At 39.4% G+C, this 20,540-nt stretch overlaps 1 protein-coding gene across 6 annotated transcripts in view; it reads right to left on the bottom strand.

Annotated features, from left to right (window-relative positions):
• syt1a (synaptotagmin Ia) overlaps nt 1-20,540 on the bottom strand; it is a 207,675-nt gene that overhangs the window by 51,278 nt on the left and 135,857 nt on the right. For all 6 annotated transcript variants that reach the window (XM_042511372.2, XM_088072566.1, XM_042511373.2 and 3 more), the window contains one exon: nt 2,854-3,057. In XM_042511372.2, coding sequence (XP_042367306.1) covers nt 2,854-3,028 — 175 coding nt within the window. In that variant the 5' untranslated portion in view covers nt 3,029-3,057. The remainder of the gene's footprint in view (nt 1-2,853; nt 3,058-20,540) is intronic.

The raw sequence follows: 20,540 nt of genomic DNA on the forward strand, positions 1-20,540 counted from the left end.
GCATCACTGGGCATTGAAACATTAAACAGATGTTTCTCAGTTGAAAAAACATCAATCAGAAAGTGACGCAGAGGGAATAAATCAGCCAACTGAGGTAGTGAATTTTATCTTTTACCATCAGGACATAATTTTACCAGATTGTAAGATTTATGAAAATTCCTTTTAAATACTCCTTCCTTCACACCACCTTAAACATCATAAATAAATGGTATCTACAAAAACACAATGCCGTAGTATAGAGTAATTTTTGGTATTAGGTATTTATTCTGTTTTTAGAAATACATGCTGTATGTTTATTGTCCGAGTTTGTTTTGCATTGTATGTTGTATCTTGAGCTACTTCTACGATAATTATCTGTTACAACAGACAGATAATTTTTTATGAATCTGAATCTGAAAAAGACTAACTGCTATCAAACTGCTTATCAACCCTAATTTTATTCTTTTTGTAGATCCCTTTATTACACTGACCTTCTTGGCATATTTTTATTTTTATTCTTAACTAATGCATTTATGCGTCGGAACCAATAATGAGTAATAACAACAGTGGTCTCTATAGCTAATTTCCCTTTCCTTGACAACTACACGGGTGGATTTTTTATTTATTTAAATTCACTGTTTAGATTTTATCATGGCTTAAATTTTGGTGGTTTGAGAGACAAGCTGTCTGTGAAGCATCACTCAGTGCTCAATATTCACTTCCGATTTGAAAAACCCAAGATGGCAATAACAAAAAATGCCAAGCTCTAGGATTTAAAATGATGGTCCACAAACCAACGGTTGACGTCATGGTAGCTACGTCCGTTATTTTATACAGTCTATGAACCAGACACGTCTGCTAGAGCAAATAAAACATGAGCGTGCACATTTATCTGGTTCCCTTGCTAACAGGAAGGAAGATAAAGCTCACTAGTTGAAACCATGAGTCATTTATACGCACTCATAGAGCAAATAAACCTTCCTCTGTGGGAGAAGGATTTTTTTCCACTATTAAACCTCTAGAAACAGGAGTGTGACTGTGCTGAAGAAAAAGGGCTTTTCTTCCACAGGAGCCATTTCACGATGCGAGAATTACTTCCACATGAGCCTGTGGATGTATTTCTGTTTATGTTTCTGCTGAATATAAAAGCACTGGATCCTCAGGCAATGCTTTATCCAGGATGACATAATGACAACCATATTCTTATATACTTAATGCTTCAAATTTCTCAAGGCAAAAAATGTGGCTGTGAAAGTTACTTGGCAATAAAAGGGCGGGATGTGTTTTAAAGAGTGGAAATGACGACAGTTTTGACTGAAAGCACAAGTAAGATAGAAAAAAAAAAGAAAATCTAACAGCAAATAATAAAGCCAGATACGCATAATTTATCAATTTATCATGTCAAACCTCAAATTATTGTTGCCAGATGTTCTTTTTCCACCTCAAATAATTTAGTAAGACAATTCCATCTGAGACATTTGGTGCATAAAATACTTGTTGATTTGAGCAACAAAATGAAAGATTCAGTGAAAGATTTGTTCACCTGGTTCACTTGAAGCCTTTTATCAAAAGTCACATGTAACACTGACAGTTTTTCAAGTGTGCGTCATCAACAAACGTTCACTCACACGTGAATCATGGCTGCACTTGAATCACACAAAACGGACTGAATGGTTTGAGTCAGAAGGAGCGTAATTATAGACATATCACGTCGCTGAAAGGCTGCTGGAAAAACAGCATCAATGAAGGTGCACGGCCTGAGTATTTTTGATTTTTTTTTTGATGGATATTTTTTAAATATTCCATGCATTTATGTCTTTTGGTATGGGATGAATGGATGGACCTGTCACTGTATGTTGCTTGAGTTGTTTGATGTATATATCTCACTGGGTTTGTTGGATGATCAACGAATCTTCAACGCCACAGTCAACAGGAACGCTGAACTGACGTATGGGGCTATCACTGCAATCCATTATACGCCGCTTTGACAATTCAAAATCTTGTTATATTTACTCTGTCTCTTATAAACTCAGTAATGGTCTATTTAGGCATTTTGTTTTTTTGTTTGTTTGTTCTCTGTACATATCTTATTATTATTATTATTATTATTATTATTATTATTATTATTATTATGATTATTATTATTATATTTCATTCTATTCTATTTAATTTATTCTTTGTTAAGTGCCTTCCTTTGTATATATATATATATATATATATAAATATATATATATATATTTTGATTATTTTGCCCTTTTTAACAAATATTATATAATATCTTTAATATCTTTGCTGCTCACAGGATTAATAAAGGATTTCTATCCTATTTTCTGTTTTCTTTTTTTCTCTATTACGAGCCGTTGTTTGTGTTTTGTCTGTTGTTTATACATTTGACAGGATTCTTTAAACGGCAGATACAGGTACTGCACTGGCTCATATGTTCAAATAAATCCAGCACACCACAGTTGAGTTTGGTTCAGTTCGTTACACATTAGAAAAATTGTCAAAAGGTACACCTTATGATTATTTTCTGTAATGAATGTTCTGACATTTATTGTTTTGATTAATTAATTAATCGTTTTGTCTACAAAATGTCAGAAATAGGGAAAAATATTGATTAAAATGTCCCAGAATCCAGGTCTGCATCTTTAAATTTGTCCAACCAACAATGCAAAACCCAAAGATATTCCATTTACTGTCTCATAAGACTGAGAAAACCAGAAAACATTTGATTTTAAAAGACTGGATCCAGTGAATTCTTGTCATTTTTTGCTTTAAAAAAATTACTTAAATGATCAAAAGAGGTGCCCCTAATTAACTATTTCAGCTCTAAAATTGTCCCGCTGTCATAGTGGAGAACGTAGAAACACTTACATGGGATTTTGTTCAGCTCATTCATGAACTTGTCCTTCAGTTTGGAAAAGGCCTCGTCCTTCTCGCCGGTGCCTGGGCCGGCCATGTTGGTGGTGTTGGAGGTGGCCGTGGAGGAGGAGGCGGTGGTGGGCTCGGGCGGCGCCGCCGCCAGTGCTTCCCTTCGACTCTCATTCATTGTGGCGATGCTGGGCAGCCAGGCAGATGCTGGAGAAGTGGAGAAAGAGAAAGACAAAACAGAGTGGGTTAGATTTTTTTTTTTGTGCCGCTGTGACAGATGCATGTCAGAGACAGTGCGCTCGCCTTGTCAGATGACTGAGTTGACGCAGAGCGTGTGAGCAGCTGCTGGCTCAGCCTCGGTAAACATCAGCTGGAGTCCAGAATGAATTGGCCAGCAGGCTGAATTCAGAACAAAGCTACTCACTCATTGCTTAAACTCCAGATTAGCATCACAGAGCAGAGATAAAATGATTATTTATTACTGTCATACAACAAAGGCAGTAAATCACAGCGTTGCTACCGGCTTAATTGTAATTCTGTGCTTGTCCAAGTCAAACGAAAGAAGTACAGTAAATAATGTTGCAGTGCAAAGAAGATTAGTTGTCTACTATCTTATCACACCATGCTCTCTGTACACAGCAGGTGTGTTTACTTTACATCCTGGTCTCTCTGTGAGGGAGGAGAAGGAAACAATGTATCGCTCATGTTAGCCTGTGCTTTGTGTGTGTGTGTGTGTGTGTGTGTGTGTGTGTGTGTGTGTGTGTGTGTGTATACAGTCATGTTTAATGAACTGTATATCGTAGCATCTTCTCTATGAACATGTTAGTCATCACCTCGCTCTCATTGTGGGAGGTTTGTTGAAGTTAAGTTGAAAAACACTACGGTTTCAACACTGCCTTAGGACAACAAAATGAGTCACTTAGAACATATTACTGTGACACTAAAGACTCTGTGGCTCTATGCTGTTATAAGTACCAAAATATACACTCAGTACATGGAGCAGGAACTGTGTATGTTGCTTGTAGTGTATACACATCTAAGCAATAAGGGCTTCAAAAAAAACCCAATATTTTTTACAATTAATCAATCTGTTATGGGTTTATTTTTAACTACAGACTAGTGTTTATAAGGGGAAAACCCACGTCTGACCACGTCTGACATTTTTCTGAATTCTAATGAGTAAAAATATCTCGTAAAATAACACATTTATTTTTTAATGTGTAGGGAGATCTGCATCGAATGACATTTTGTAAACAAATGAAAAAAAATGCATAATTAATTTCCAATGTGTGAGTCTCTAAAGAAGATTCGTGCAAAAGTTTGCAGTTACACCTCAGGTTTGCCGTTATTATATCTGATTGTGGGTGAAAAAACTATGCACAGAATTAAACTGTATGTGTGAATCCAAGTTTTCAGCTACAAATACAAAGACTTCTGTCCTACATTTCAATCATCCTGCTGAATTGCCAGCTGGAACCTATCAACAACCTTCAGGTCTGAAAAATGAAGCAAACGCCAAAGTGCCAAAAACTGCATTTCCTCTAATGGCCACTAGAGGCTGGCTCCAGAAGTGCGTCAATACTGAAAGACCCCCATTGTTAAAATGCCAAACTTAACATCAGAAATAAACATGTTTACAGCCTAGTGCAAAAACCGTTTTTGTGATATTTTATTGTCCATATTTTACATACATAAAACAGCATTGGTCATATTAAGATGGAGACAAACATTTAAATATATATTAAAGCTAAAAATGTATCTGTGTGTGTATGTGTGTTATGTATGTGCCCACTTTTTAAATCCTTTATTCCATTTTTTTGGTATATTTTCAATATTACCTTGCTTTATTTATCTCCTTTTAGAAAAAATCATTTGACTTTTCATTGCTGTTGCTTGCGTATTTTGATGTTGCACCCCATGACATGTCCTTAAATCTTGGGCCAAAGGTAGGTATGCCAGTTCTGTGTTACTGTAATTTACTATTTCTTAAGTTAGCTCAAACTTTTGTTTTGCATGATTGCTAAAATTCTAATAGAAATTTGATCACATAAAAAAATTGTTTTGACGGGAAGAAGTACCAACAGTTAAGTGAGTAGTACCACTTCATGACACACGATTGTTGGCAAAGCTGCAGCGCTGTAACAAATCTCCTGCAGACAGGAACTATTTATTGTCCACTCTCTCTGTGCAGGTTGTAATTTGGCTCTGTCACCATAGCAATCACAGAGGATAATGGCATACTAAAGCTAGAGAGTTTTTCCACCAGCACACAGTGAAGGCTGATGGCCTGATTCTCCTCTGTTGCCATAGTACTCATTAAACTCATATTTTCCAATTTATAGAATTGTTTCATGAAGGGCATTGCACTGGTGCTGACAGTAACACTTCTAAAGTGTTTCAATGTAATTGAAAAATCTAAATCTAAACCTCAGAACGGCCTCTAATGATACCCGTTTCTAGACCTCAAAGAGCTGAGCACAAAATGCGCTGGCAATTCATCCTAATATAACTTTAAAAACATGAAGGAAGAGAAAGCTTCAGAGAGCTGAGATCCAATTCATGTTTCTAAGAATGTTTAATATCAGGTTTGCAAAGGCAGCGAGGCAATTTCAGCTGCATTACGGCAGAGATATGAAGTGTCTTTTCAATATTTTTGCTTCTCAGATACAGTTTAGCTGAATCTGAACACTTTCTTTCATTCTCAATAATTCATCCACACAAAGCTGACGTAGTGCCGTTTATTAGCTTCACAATCATTTATAGCAAAACAAACAAACTATGATCTACTGTCGGCCACTTTGCAGCTTTACTGGAGTAGTCGTGTAGTAACACATTCCCTTGTTTATTTAGCTTTGACTGTTGTGGTCGCGGGGGGATGGATCAATTCTCATTCTCTCTACTCTTCCAGATATCCCAGCTGATCTGGGAATTCAGTCTGGCAACCCTGTTTCTGTAAAATCTAGGTTATCACTATTACTGTTGAGACCGGTGCCAAGCAGCAACTCCAGTCTGTGGGTTCTTATAAACAAAGTGCACTCATCTGTACAAAATCGATTGGCCATCGCGCACATGAAGGATTGTTCTTGGGAAACTTGGAGGAAATGACTTGCATTTATTTCATGCTGTGGCCTGGTAGTTGGATCCAAGATGCAATGGAGAAGAGGACTTCTATCAAGGACATATTCACAGTTATTTCCACAAATGTGGGTAAATATTTTACTTCATAGTTTGCAGACAACAGAAAACTCAACAGGTCAAAACTGTCAATAGCTATGTCTTTCTATAAACTTTATCAGTGCAATTAGATCTGTTTGATCAGACATGAAGTTTATCCTGGCTGCAATGACGATGCAGAGAACCTGAGATGCTGTAGACTCAGAAACTCTGACCAATAAAAACACACAATCAGGCATTTTGGCGAGGAGGCTTAAAGAGACAAAATGGAGCATTTCAAATAGACATTGTTTTTAGACATTTAAAGCATGTAAACGTGTTCTTTTCGACACCTAAAATACAAGTATGAACCCTAAAAGAAGCATAATAGCATAAAACTCCCCTATAACCTTTAGGATGAGATCCACGTAATCTAACTTGAGTTAAAAAGGATAAAAAAAACTTGTGTGTGTGCTTAGAGTAGTACTTGGATGCCACATCAAGTGAAAATACAGCGAATATGGACTGTGGACTGGGGAAATGGTTTTTGCTGGTTTTTACAGGGTTTTTTGGATGTGTTTATGAAAGTGCAGCAACATGACATGAATGACATTAATGGACACTAATGCACACTGACATTTTATTTATCATTTTGTCCTGCATATCTATCAAAGAGCAGAAAGACTTCACCGCAGCAAATTTCACACAACAGCCCCCACGCCACCACCAGACGGTGAATGTTTGATCTGTACATCAAACAAGCATACTGCTTTAAAAGTCAATAATGATCAGCAAACTCAATATTAGTTATCAATGACGTCAAATATGGAGCTACGTAACTGTCAGAAGTCCAACGCAAAATAAATCCAAAAAAGGCTCATGTTTCCACACCTGAACTGATGTCCTTTTGTGAACAGATCCCAGAAACCAACACTGATCTTACATTACATGTCGGGACATTACACGGTGTTCAACAGAAATCGCTCAGGGAGACGCACACGGAAAAAAGAATACCGAACATCAAAGCACCAGAGGCAATACGATTATTCAAATTTGAATACAAATGCCGGCTGGAGAGGAAGCAGGAGGAGACTAATAGAGGTGTAATCCCTAAACACATTAAGTGACGCCTCAATCCCGACCAGCCTCACGACAAGATGAGGTACATCATTTCTGCTGTTGGCTTGAACTGTGAGGGCAACATAATGACATTTTCCATGCACTCAAATGTGTGCGTACGGCTAAATTGGTTGTCCCATGACCCAAAACATAGAGTTTTCTGTCTCGGTTTTCATAGCTGAAAAGGGTTTGTAAACAGAGGTCACACAGACTGATAATATCGACAGATATTAAGTAAACCCTCAGTCATCCAGGTTAAAATTCGTGGCAGTATGAAGTCAAAACTATTCTGATTATTTGCGTTAACTCTAATTACCTGTACTATCTAGGACCCCCAATTCCATATGTCTCGGTAACACTGAATTCTTAAAAAAAAAAAAAAATGTTTTGGTGCCACGATTGCGCTGAAAATCTCTGCCAAGCTAAAAATTGAAACCATTTTTATGGCACAATCACAGCTGAAAATGCTGTTGATGTCTCACTAAAAAAACAACTTGTTTTTGTGGCACAATTGTCACTTAAAATGCCATTGATGCCTCTCTTAAAAAATAAAACAAAAGTTTTAGTGCCACAGTCATCACTGAAAATTCTATCAGCGTCTTGCTAAAAAACAAATCAATTTTGTGCTACTCAGGCTGGAAATGCCAGGCTGCAGAAATGAAACAATGAGGAAGAAAATCAACTGGTCCTCAACCTGTAGCTGTCACTGGTTTCTCTCCAGCACCAAACCCACCAAATGTGAGCGTATGTGTTCAAAAAAGTCCTCTATTGTTTGCCTCAACAGAAATCTTTCTGTTTAATATACTACTATGTATCAAACTTTAAATTTCTGGCATTACGACATTATCCTGGATAAGTTTTAATTCTATAATATGCTGCTACACCAAAGCCTGTTGTTAATCTCCTCCACTGAGGAGACTGAACAGAGAGAGGCAGGAGCTGCGGGCTGTTGCTGACGTTCTGCCACCAGGCTTACAGCAAGCACGGCTCTGTGGTGGCCAATTAAAATGGCTGGGAAAATTAACATCAGAGCCACCAGAAACCAGCAGGTTGAGCCGACTGGTCGTCAGAAACCAACTAACCTCTGGTCCAGCACAGAGGTAGCCCCAGCGTGTGTGACGACAGGGTGCTGGAAATGTTCTTGAGGAATTAACCAGAGGAAAAACACCTGCAGTGCATATGGTTTAGCCAGACACTCATCGAGCATGCCTGGCTGTGTTTGCTAAGAAAGCCAGTGAAGGATCATATCCTGGCACTGCCCGAGCCACTTCAGCTGGCTGGACAGGCTGCATGGAGGGAGTAGGGTGAGATCTGGAGGGGTAGTAAAGAATTTACTCTATTTTTTTAACAACACTAATGTGTTTCATGTGTAGAAGGAGACACAATACACAGCTGGCAATAACGCGTACTGTTAAAAGAGAGTTAACAAAGACAACTTTTGGCAAGAGAAACTAATGACACACAAAGTATCTGTGATTGTGCGATGTGTTAATACTGTGAATCATTAGCTCTGTTTATGACTTGGTTACAGTATCTAGGTAGCAAAGCTAATACGAATCTCTAGTTGATAATGATTTGTTTTGCCTTCACCTTTGCAACCACACTTAATTAATGATCGCTCAGCTGTTACGTGTTGAAAAAGAAGCTATAATGTCAACTGTGCACAACTGTCATGTTTTTAATAGTCCACACTTGAATTTTGAGAAGCTTCAATTGTGTACATTTGGTGGCACCCCAAGGTGATGCTACTAATGAACATATAACAATGTCCATATTTTGCCATTTATTTGGTCTATACTAGATATGCAGGACTCTGTGTACGTGTAGAAATGTCAGGACAATGCAAAAACGCCACTTAACAGCAATACTAATGTGTTAAAGAAGAATAAGGCTGATTAAACAAAGTTTAAAGCCCTTGTGGAGACACTCAACTCAAACAAAAGAAACTGAGCAGCTAGCATGAGGCGACATTCACAATCACTTCATGTTTGCCAGCTGCCGCTTCCCAACATACTGCGAAAGCATGATATCTCTGCACTCTCCAGCTGTGATTTTAACACTCAGCTAACACTTGTTTAACAACATCTTTGTCTGTCACCAACAGACATTTTTTTCAAGACATGTCATGTGGCGGGCTGCAAAAAAACGCTTCCAAGGACAGAGAAAATAGTTTATAAAAACTAATCCAAACAAGAGAAACATGATTCATCAAAGAGAATTCAAGTAAAGAGTGCCAATGAACCTTCTCCTGCTGTAAAGGAAGCAGCCATTGGTTACCTCGGCCCTCCCCTTTGTTGCACGGACACCTACGCATGTCCATGTTCACTCAGCCTCCCTTTGGTCTCTCTTTGAAACGCTGCAAGGTGAGTGTGGGGGCTGAGCCATTGAGAGGCACGCTTGGCAATGACAGAGATACTTCAACACAAGCGAGGACTTTTAGGGAGCACAATGATGCTCTGCAGAGTGCATGTGGGAGGCCTCCTCTATAGAAGAAGAACTGATTATGCTCTGAAGGAGGGGGGGCACATAGGCTTTCACTCGATATTTCCAAGTGAGCTGATGTCTGATGTGAACGATGCAAACACGCCGGTTTAAAAAGATGTTATATATGAGGGGCTACATTTTGAAAAGTGAATAATTACCCTGAAGAATCCAGCAGGCGGTGTGTGCAAATGTTTATGTAAATGACACCAATCCAGTGAATAATAGGATACTTTTTTAAAATGAATGAAATGTCCCGAGTTTTTAAATCACATCATTTTCCTTACCACTGTGTAAAGCAGATGCCTTTAAATCTCCAATGGAAGACGACCAAATGTGAATGTGTGTGTGTGTGTGTGTGTGTGTGTGTGTGTGTGAGGACCACCCATGCAGTCTGTTATTCCTCTCGCATCACTGGCAAAAATGAAACATTAATTCAGCTCATATTTGCACCTTAATGACTACTTGCCCCTTCAAGCATAAGATGACAACTTGTGCATTATCTCCATTGTGCGCAGTATCTCACAGCAGGCGGCCCACTTATGGAGCAAGTGGATCAGGCCTTGTTTATCTGTATGGGAAACCTGAGAGCCTCGTTGACCTTTTTCCCTTTCCAAGAGTTGTCATCACTATGTTATTACACCGTATATCCACTGAAACACAGATGTTTGAATCTGACCTGTCGCTACACTGACACTAGTATATGGTGCAAAAGGAACAGAAAGGAGCGTGCATTGATTCATGGATGAGAGGCTCGTGCTTGTGACAGCGAGAGATGTAAAAATATAATGGCGTCCTCGTCGGCTGAGCTGGGACATCAGCTGGCTCAGATGTACTAGGTGAGCTAGCAGTAGATGCACTCTTCCTCCTGCGTAGGGTTGGTGGTTGTAGCACAGTAGAAAGAAAACAGTTCTAGGTGCTGAATCGTGGGCAACTGAACTTGCTTGAGTTAGAAAATAGTTTGTACAAAGAAATGCTCACAACAAGGTCTGTGGATCATCTCAGTTAACCAGGTCATGATTTCTGGAAAGAGACAATACTGCAGAGTTTCTCAAATTCTCACTCCTTACTCATCAAATACTGTAGTCAATCATGTTATTTTATAACAATGTAGTGTGGTAGTTTGTGTAGCACACTATAGTCGTGAAAAATGTCACATGATGCTGCATGCCATTAGCCAAACACACTTACTTTAGGCCAAACCATGCTTTGTTTTTCAAAACCTAGGCACCTCTTTTTCACCTATGTTCTAAGAACGAAGAAATAGTCTGCATTTAATGAGCAGAAACTGTAAATTATGCCAGTTTATTTTGAGAAGAGACAATGCATATAATGAGTCTTAAATGACCCACCGGTCCTGAACATCCAAAACTGACACAGGAGGGCTACCTAGAGCATCATATTCTGACATGATGGGCCACTGACTAAACATTAGTTTATGATGAGTTGAGAATGATAATGCATTTACATTATATTGGGGAGAAGGCAGACATCATCACAGCTGGTATTTCCAACACTTGCCAACTCATACCAAAACAATCTAGATTGATAAATTGCAACTACAAGTAAGAAGAACAATAAATATGTATATAAATTATCTTTATAATACTGTTTCTGTTTTCCTCTCACAGTCACATTGCAGCATGTTCTTCCACTTCAATGTTAAAATGGCCAACTCAAGCTGATTTAAGAAAAAAAAAGATTATTATAGATTTAGGAGACACTCGGGCATTAACTGATCTAACCTGTTATCAACTTTCACAGTCATTCCCACCTTCACTGCGCTGCTACAGGATGCAATAGGCGGCTTGTTTCTGTCTCCGTTCGCTCCAGCCTTCTCTTTGGAGGTGTGCCGCTCAGGTGCAAAACCCCAACCCAATTACAGGGCCGCCAGATGGCCCAGCAGGTCCCCAACCACAGTGGCGAGGCTGGCACACAGCTCCCTCCTATCACCTCTCTCTCTCACTTCCTCTCTAACTGGGTCAGCTCCCAGGCTCTCTACCTCCCTCCATCCTTCCCTGCTATCTCCTTCATCAGTCTTTTTTTTTTTTTTACTCCTTCCTAATTCTTGCCTCCCAAACCTGAGCAGTCATGGTTCCACTAACACGACCATTTCTACACACAGATAATGAATAGATTAACATGGCAATGTAAAAGATGTTGCGCCTTTCTTAGGTTCAGATTTGGACACCGTGTAGATTTCTATGCTCCCCACTGGTTTTGGCCAGCTTCCTCATTGTGCCGGGTGTTATGTCTCATGCTGTTTGAGGAAGTGATAAAACTGCCAAAACCAGCCCGACTCAGGACTATCCATTTCGTCATCAAACTCAATAGATTTCACAGATCACAGCTCGACTGTACGGTACAGTAAGGAGACACACGGGCAGCCTTTTTGCCAATAACACTTCCCTCTTGTCGTTTTATTGGGTTTCATGAGTTAATCAACCAGGAAATCACCAATTAAACCCATTTTATCAAGCATTATCTGCTAATTATCCCAAAACGATGTGGCACTTTAATTTCAACCAATCGAAATTGTATATGACGCCACAGTAAAAAGGGATAGAATCAATATGAGAGAGCTCATCATCACTTACATGTGCAAAAGTCTTATCCTGGTAAAGACAGTTTTGTACATAATTGGGATTGTTAGGAGATAATTTCTTAGCCTGAAGCTGAAAATTCAGATCATATAGAAGCATGTGTTTGACACCATTTTCTGCAATTACAGCATTACATAATTTTTCATAGCAAGTCCCACAAGCGAAACAGTCTGTATGTTTTTGGAGACTTGTAGCTCACAATTCTGTAAAAATATGAATATAATTCTGTGAATAAAAGACAAAATAAGAAAAACATTGTATGTTTTCCTATGAAAATTTATGTACCAAATTTCATATATATCCCATGTATTTGTGTATAACCAATGGTTTTGGGAAGGTTGCAGTTGTATGACCAGTGCACTGAGAAGAGTAAAGGAGACAGTGGTCCTAGTTTTGCTGTTGTTGAATGCTGACCTTTTTTTACTTCAGTTTATCAAGATTTTTCTGTTTTTGGATTCTTTGTTCACTGCGGTGATGTCTGAAATCGTTTTCTTTACGAATTCAAAGTAACAAGGGTAAAGTAATTGATTTACAAAGTCTTTTGGGGGCTGAGGTATTCCTTTAAGAAAAATAAACCACTGAAACACCCATTAGATAAGACAAAACATCCATTTTCACAGAACTGCTATCAAATCACTGAACCACAGCCAAGCTTAAGTAAGTCCGGTTAATTGTAAATGTCAGTAAATGCAAAATATTTCTGCTTTTAGTTGAATTGGTGTCAAATTTAATGATTTACTTTCAAAAAACAAGATCACCTATCAAATCTAATAAAGAGACAGCGAGTTATTCACAGGGACTTGTTGCAATTTTGACTTTTTAAACAGGAAGAGACTAATAGCAGCGTAAATGTTTCGTCAAAGACAAATCAAAAGCAGCGAGAGACTCACAAATGCTGCCGTAGTGCAGGGATCAATAGTGTGGATCAATAGGGAAGTGCTTTGACTTAACAAGCAAACGAAGGCTCTGCTCTGGAGTCTTTGGGAAATACAGGTGCCAGAAACAAGTGCACAGATTTTATTAGTATCTGAACTGATGGTTCATATTCCCCTAATAACAATGAAATGCTAATGAAGTCATATTATGAGCTATTCGACACTTAACTGTGACAGTCTTGATCATTTACTGGTGAACAGTTTCTCAGAGATTTTAAACCACTCGCAGGTTTGATAGCAGGCAGGGGAGTACCTGCTGTTTAAAAGTAATCCTCAGGAAGACACTTAGTGATTGCTTTACGGATCTAAACTAATAATCAGAGAGGACATGTTTTTTGATCCGACGGGAGCGCTAACAGCGTAATTACAATAAATGACACAAAATAAACTGCAAGCAAATTAAAGCTTGTGTTTGCATGCATAATAGATTGCTGCATCTAACAATTAGCACCCTTATATCAAACAGGGGAGATATTCAGCACATAAATTAGAGTTTTTAAAGTAATTCCAGGCTTTATAGACCATTTCATTATCCCACACTTATGACTCACATGATCTTTATTAAATGAGCTGTGCTCCTTTTTTTGTGACATCAGTATTACATGAAGATGAACAAGTACCACTCAGGTCTGCCCTTTGTTATCAATGCCATGCAGCTAATGGCAATAATGTTTAAACAGTATTTTGTTTATTGTGAGTTCTAATTTTACGTCTGTTATTTTGGACTGAGAAATGCTTGAATTACAAAGAAATATTTTACATTCAAACTTCTACAGAACTGTGGGCACATTTTAACCAACCAATGACAAAAATCCCTCTATTGTGTTTTTTAAAGAGTCCAAGTTAAGATATTGTTGTTCTCATTCGTCACTTGAACAGCCAAATTTGACTGGAATAATTCTCAGTCGCATACAGCCCTAGAAAATAGAATTAAGGTTAAAAAATATCAAAGTTACTCTTTGAGGAAACAAAGACCTTAACCAAAGTATAAGCCAATCGCTGGCTTATACTTTGTGCATTTAAACATAACTAATGAGTCTGTTGGGTCATTCTAGTAGAAAAAAAGCAATTCATGTGTAAAGCCCCATTCTGCACCTCCGATGAACTCCAGATTCCTCTCGCTCTGTCCCGTCTTTGTTTCCTCTCCATCAAAGAAAATCACAATAATCGCCATTCAACCAGCACCAAACCAATTTGCTGTGTCACTGCTGTTTCACAACAACAAGAAAAAACTACATTTTTGTGAAGTCAACTAGCAGCAACACACGTCAGAAATCAAACCTATTCAGCCAAAAAAAAACTGACAGGAACGCCAAAAAAAACCCAAAGCTGTTGCTTTGATACATGGTAGAAAGCCTAAAGGTGCACCTAAACTCTGATAAAGTGCATGTGGAGGACATGATTTAGTGAACTGGCACATTAATTACTGGCTGTCAGTCAAATGTCCACCACCATCTGTCGTCCACTCATTTGCAAGCAGATAGTATTTTCTGAGACATTGCGGTCACACGCACATACACACAAGGGGGGAGTCTTTTTAGGTATATAATAAGTCACGTAAATGATTGTGAAGTGAGCCGCCTGCAGAGGACAGAGATAAGGGGAGGCTGAGGAGCCCCTGTGGCCACTTCCCCTTGTCCGGGTGCAGCCTCTTTACTCACCTGAAGCCAATCTCAGGGGGTAATGGAACTGGAAAAAGTTATTAACCCCGCTTTGCAGCAAGTGCAGGACAGCTCTATTAAGCCAGTGCACAAAGATTTCCTCCATTTTCAATTACTGTCTCCAAAGCGCTGAGGAAAGTCAGAAAAAACACGTTGTTGTCTGCTTGAGAGAGGGACTCAGGGGCCCCAGATCTCAGCGGCTCTTATCATCTTACTCTTGTTCCTCATGCAGCATGGATCTGACACACTCCCCGAGTTGTCGGTGGATACGTTCAGTCTATTTATATGACAAACATCGCAGGGCGGCACACCCACTGGTGAATGGATCCGTCAGCCCGGGGCTAAATAAGAGGCTGGGGAGTAGAGAGGAGGGCAGAGTGTGGAGACACCCAACGGGGTCCTACATTTAGATTCTGAGTCTGGCTTTAAATGATGTTGCCATGACTTGAATCAATACTGAGGCAAAACATAATCCAAAAAAGCTCTCTGTAGGCAGCCCAGGTGAAAATAGACTTTCACAATTCAGCTTTAACGCTAATCTAAGACTGACACTACCGTGGCCTTTATTAATGGAAAATTCTGTGATCAGATTTGAGAGTCAAAGATGAAAAAGTCTGCCTGTCTTTTGATGATGACTGCATAACGAGTGATGAAAGTGAAGCTGATTTTTTTATGCAGAGTCCTCAAAGCATTTTTCAAAAGTTTTGAACATATGTTATATAATTTTAGAGGTGAGCAAAATTATAAATTTATATAATAATTTGAAGATTCTCTGAGGTATGGCTGCAACAGAGGGCTCTGAAGACTCTATATTAACATTTTCAACTGTTGCCAAGTGAACACCTTGCAGCACAGTAACTGGATTGGATTTTAGGACATGTCTGGGACTTGAGAACATTTCTAGGATTCAATGACGTTTGAAGGATTTTAGGACATTTCTAGCATTTTGGGACGTTTGCAGGATTTTAGGACTTTTCTATGACTTTAGGACATGTCTAGGATTTTTGGATATTTCTAGGAATTCAGGATGTTTCTAGCATTTTGGGACATTTCTAGAATTTCACAGCATTTCTAGGATTTTAGGATATTAGGGGCTGCTGGGGATTCTCTTTTTTTATAAACAAGCTCTATTTTGTTGCTGTTTTATGCTCTCAGACACCTTACATATTCTAAAAGTACAAAAAAACAAAAATCAAAACCTGTGTGAATCACTTTATTTTTATTATGAAACAGAAAATGGTTGGGGGCATAATTTATGACAGTGCCTATAGTCTGTGTTTTGGACTTCTAAGTATTAATGCCATTAGGGGGATAAGTAAAACTGCTCTGAATGACATGTAATACAGAATTTCACAGAAATCCTGTGTTTTGTTTTGGCGAAATAACAGTCAGTCTTTCCTTCTCATATCATTAGTGCAGGTAGCTCATATTTAACACAAACACCTTGATTTCCAATAGAAAAAGCAAAGCTTCTGGGCATTTAGAGAAAATACTGTCAGAATTACACTAGTTTTATTTGAGCATTTAGCTTCTGTGCGGCCATCACAGGTCCATTACTGACAAATTACTCACACAGAAACTGCTGGGGATCTGTAATGGTCCACTTTCTCTCACCCCCTGCCATCATTAGACAACTAACAGGGATCAAACACCACAGGCTGACTTGCTCTTTTTTCCATCACGTTGGCAGATACAGTTTGATGGAGCTTAAAAACCCACCTCCCACATTTAGCGAACCTTAGCCCTGGTTGCGTGCTTAGTTGGCTTGGCGGCTGGAGGGAGCAGCGGGGAGGCAGTCGAGGGCTAATATAGCAGTGCCTGGGGAGTCATGTCCGCTGGAATCAGTCATGATGTGGGAGGTGAGGCCAGGGGCCATGGTGCGACTACTGGTAGGTGACTCATACAGATAAAGGGAGGCTATTTGCTCAACCACTTCTTGCCCCCAGGGTCACTCTTAAGGGTAAAACTGCCTGGCAACCGCTGGCAGTATGACAGGCTGGGAGAGGCAGAGTGTGACGGTTTTAACGGTCAAGAGGCGAGACTGACCCTTGGAGCAGAGCGAGAGATGTACTCCAAGGGGTTATAAAGAGTGCTTCATTTTGTCAAGTAGAACAAGATTAAAAATTCAGGACTGGTAATCTTCTCTAAAGAAACCTCAATGTGTCTGCTTTTATAATAACCACTATGTGCAGCACAAGTACCCTGTTATGAGTTCATTTGGTACACACTGACTTTGAGAGAAAGTTCCTCTGATTTCAGGCAGATAATTTGTGTCAAGGTTTTTCCACATTTCAACTTTTACACTGAACAAAAATATAAACGCAACACTTTTGTCTTTCAGGGTTCATATACCTTAAGGCAAGTTAGATTCAAGACTATGAGACTTTTTAATGCCACTAGAATGAAATTCAACACCTACTTCATAATAACCTAAACTGAAAAACAACGACGACAACAAATCACGGACAGACATCAATGACCTAAACGGGTCAGGAGTAATCTTGCCAAATTGCTTAGTATAACATAAAACATAACTTTTTCATTCTGGTGAAATCTATTTTAAATGACGGAGACAAGCATAAAACGAATGTTCATCTGCCACAGAGCTTATTTTCTGCGATAATCCAAAATCCAACGGGAAAATACCACAAATACCAACAATAAAGTGAATGTGAATCTCTCATGATGACTGTCACAGAGCGTTCATGATTGGTTGAGTGATTGCAACGACTTGTCAGTGAGCTGCTTTACTTCTGAATGACTGAGAAAAGGAAAGTTAGTGATCGTATTTAAAAAAAACAACAAAAAACCTGTAGCTTTGATTTTATTTAGCTTCCACCCTCCAGCTTCTTCTTCTTTCTCTTTCCGCCCACTCCTTCACGCCTCCCTTCGCAGCACCCTGCCTCCCGCAGGGCTTCAGCCACAGATATCACAACTGACACGGTTTATTGAGGCAAATAATCAGGAGGGGAATAGTTGTGTGATGTTGGGATTCTACCAAAAGGCAGCAACTACTTTCAGAATACAAAGGGTCATTATCACCTCAAGAATAAGCCTCCACATTTTAAAATACTCATTACTACTGCATTTATGTACAAATAAAGAAACACTTGCAGTAAATGTTTGGAGATCTGTGAAATTTCCACAAAAGGGAAGTGCTGTGGTCTGCAGATGGAGCACTTTTCCTTTGTCATTTTCATTTGGTGTCCATATCAAAAAGACACGTCTCCAGAGTTGTTAATGTTCTCAAACAGACGGCCCTTCAAGTGCTCTTTCCAGACACTTGGCAGTTGACCTTTTAATTCTGTTTAGAGTTTGTTGTGTGTGGTTTACTGATGATGTTGCCTTGGATCGGCTCAAACGAGAAATTGTTGAGCACTCGATGACTAAGTCGATGAATATGCGCTGTCTCATCTGATTTGTCACTTGAAAAAGTGACTCAAAATGCAACGAGAAGGTATTTCGGCTAAGTTGTGCGTTTAAGAAGAAGCAGTTCTCATCCAATTCTTTGCCCGTGGCCTGAATCAAACTTTTTGCTCAGCAGTAGTCCAGAACAAATTTTAACTTGCACTGACATTTTGAGAAATTTTCAGTGTATGCCGAGGGGCTAAATTACACAGTATCAGAACTCATTTGAGGCGGGGTGAATCTGAGGTCACCAAACATCAGCATTCGGCTGAGTGATGGAATAAATCAGCTCGTCCGCAATTGCTTCACCACAAACACCCACGTCTTGAATCTAATTGACACTTTGGTGGTCTGATTTCACATTTGAGTCACAGGATCTCTCAACTTCCCATACACACAATCACACACACGCGCGCGCAATTCTGACAGGTTGCTAATCCCATAAAGGTGTCACAGAGCGAAGTGAGAGTGTGATCAGAAAGTGACAAATAATTCAGCTTCAGAAATAACAGTCTAAGTGTCACCGATCTCCAGTTTCAAGCAGATGTGACAGGGTTCCCACTCTTTTCTAGAGATCATTTTCAAGCACATTTTCAGCAGTGATGTGGCTGTTATGACAGACAGGAACGGCGCGATACACCACTATCTTCCTCTCTGTGGAGGATTAATTTTGTAAGATGTGCATCCTGTGGCTATAACCATTTTGTAAATGTTTTGACTTTTTGACTCTTTGATCACAGAATATAACACCTGCAGATGTACACGTGCCCGTTCAGAACAAGGCGATCGATTGGCTTCAGGACTGCTGCTTGCTGTCAAAAACCGCTCATCCAAACAACTTCACATCTGACACTGTGCCTTACTCAAAATATTCAGAGTTTCAGCCGCTTAAGTTGTAAATCCATCTAACCTGCATATGCCATCATTTGATGTGATATAGGAGTGTGTTCACAGCATTTCCAAAACAGAACTGAGAGAAGCTTATTTAAAATACTTCTGTCCATAAACTACTATTTCAAAATTAATAAGATCCTAAACATAACTGAGCCCCTTCAGATGGTAATGTTGTTTATTTGGAAAGAATTTTACAGGACATTTTTTTTTTTTTCTTTTTTTCTCTTTTTACATGTGTTTTCCTTGACTGAACAATTAGTCAACTGTTATCCAGGTTTTCCAGGATGCTTGTGAGCCCTCAGTAAATATATCATGGCAGCACAGTGGGTTAAAATGAGATGATTAGGATGATTAGAATACAACGCTTCACATGCTAGCTTTCACACTGCCGTATTGACTTTTCCCTTAATTCATGTATCTCCTCATGGTGTCTGTTTCCTCGCACACTTTGATGTTTTCCCTTTCTCCTCGTCCGTCCATTAGAAAGCCTTTCCCCCCACCGGGCATCCTTTCATACGCCTACAGCCCCTCACAACATTTCCACCCACACACTTTGTTTGAAAAGCAGCATGCCTGCCAATGTCCAACTAGCTCAATAATTGTCACAGAACTATAATTTAGCAGCTCTCGTCTTTTCTTTCAGCAGCACAAAGTAAGAAAAATTGACATCAAAAGTACCTGATGAATATCCAGTGAAAAGGAATTTGACCTTTTTGAAGAGGCAGCAAAATAAAAGATGCTATCATTTTCCATCATTTTTTTCCCCCATTGAACTAGAGTGAGCTGTCAGATCGGATCTTACTGGCACTATCATTTAACACAACAGCCTCCCTAAATCATACTCCACAGAGCCAGGGGGGCTAAAAGAGTGAGACTGAACTCATTGACAGTGGTGGCAGCTTGATAGATAACATTGTGAGGGTGACATTGAAATAAACAGGCATTGTGACCAACCATCTTTCAGCTTATCGTTCGCCATCAGGCGTCTCTGACACTGCATTAGCGTGAGCTCTGATTTTCTCATTTGGGAGAAAGTCTCTCATTTGCAAGCACGCTGTTATCGCTGTGACCTGAAGGTTGTGAAAAGCTCCAGCAGTACAGAGAGACAGAGTAGGAAGAGAAAAGGTGAGAAGAGACAGATGTGTCGTACGTGTATTTCTTTTTGCTGCTCTGATATATCTCATCCTCGTAGCTGAGGGATATAGCACAGCTGTTATTGGGTTTCAGCTACAGAAACCTACAGATTGCACACACTTGACAGGCAAACGTGATAGCATCAACGAGATTTCTGTTCCTGTGAGCATCAAGTCTGTAGATTGTGATCAGATGCAGCCATATCAAGACAGTCCATGAAATTGGGTTGAAATTGCTCTTGAATAATACAGTCTGCAGCCATGATGGTGCGATACAGAGATGGAGCACTAAGATGGATGTTT

This window comes from Plectropomus leopardus, chromosome 22 (genome assembly GCF_026936395.1).
Source record: "Plectropomus leopardus strain MGB_pleo_1.0 chromosome 22, ASM2693639v1, whole genome shotgun sequence".
Lineage (NCBI taxonomy): Eukaryota > Metazoa > Chordata > Actinopteri > Perciformes > Serranidae > Plectropomus > Plectropomus leopardus.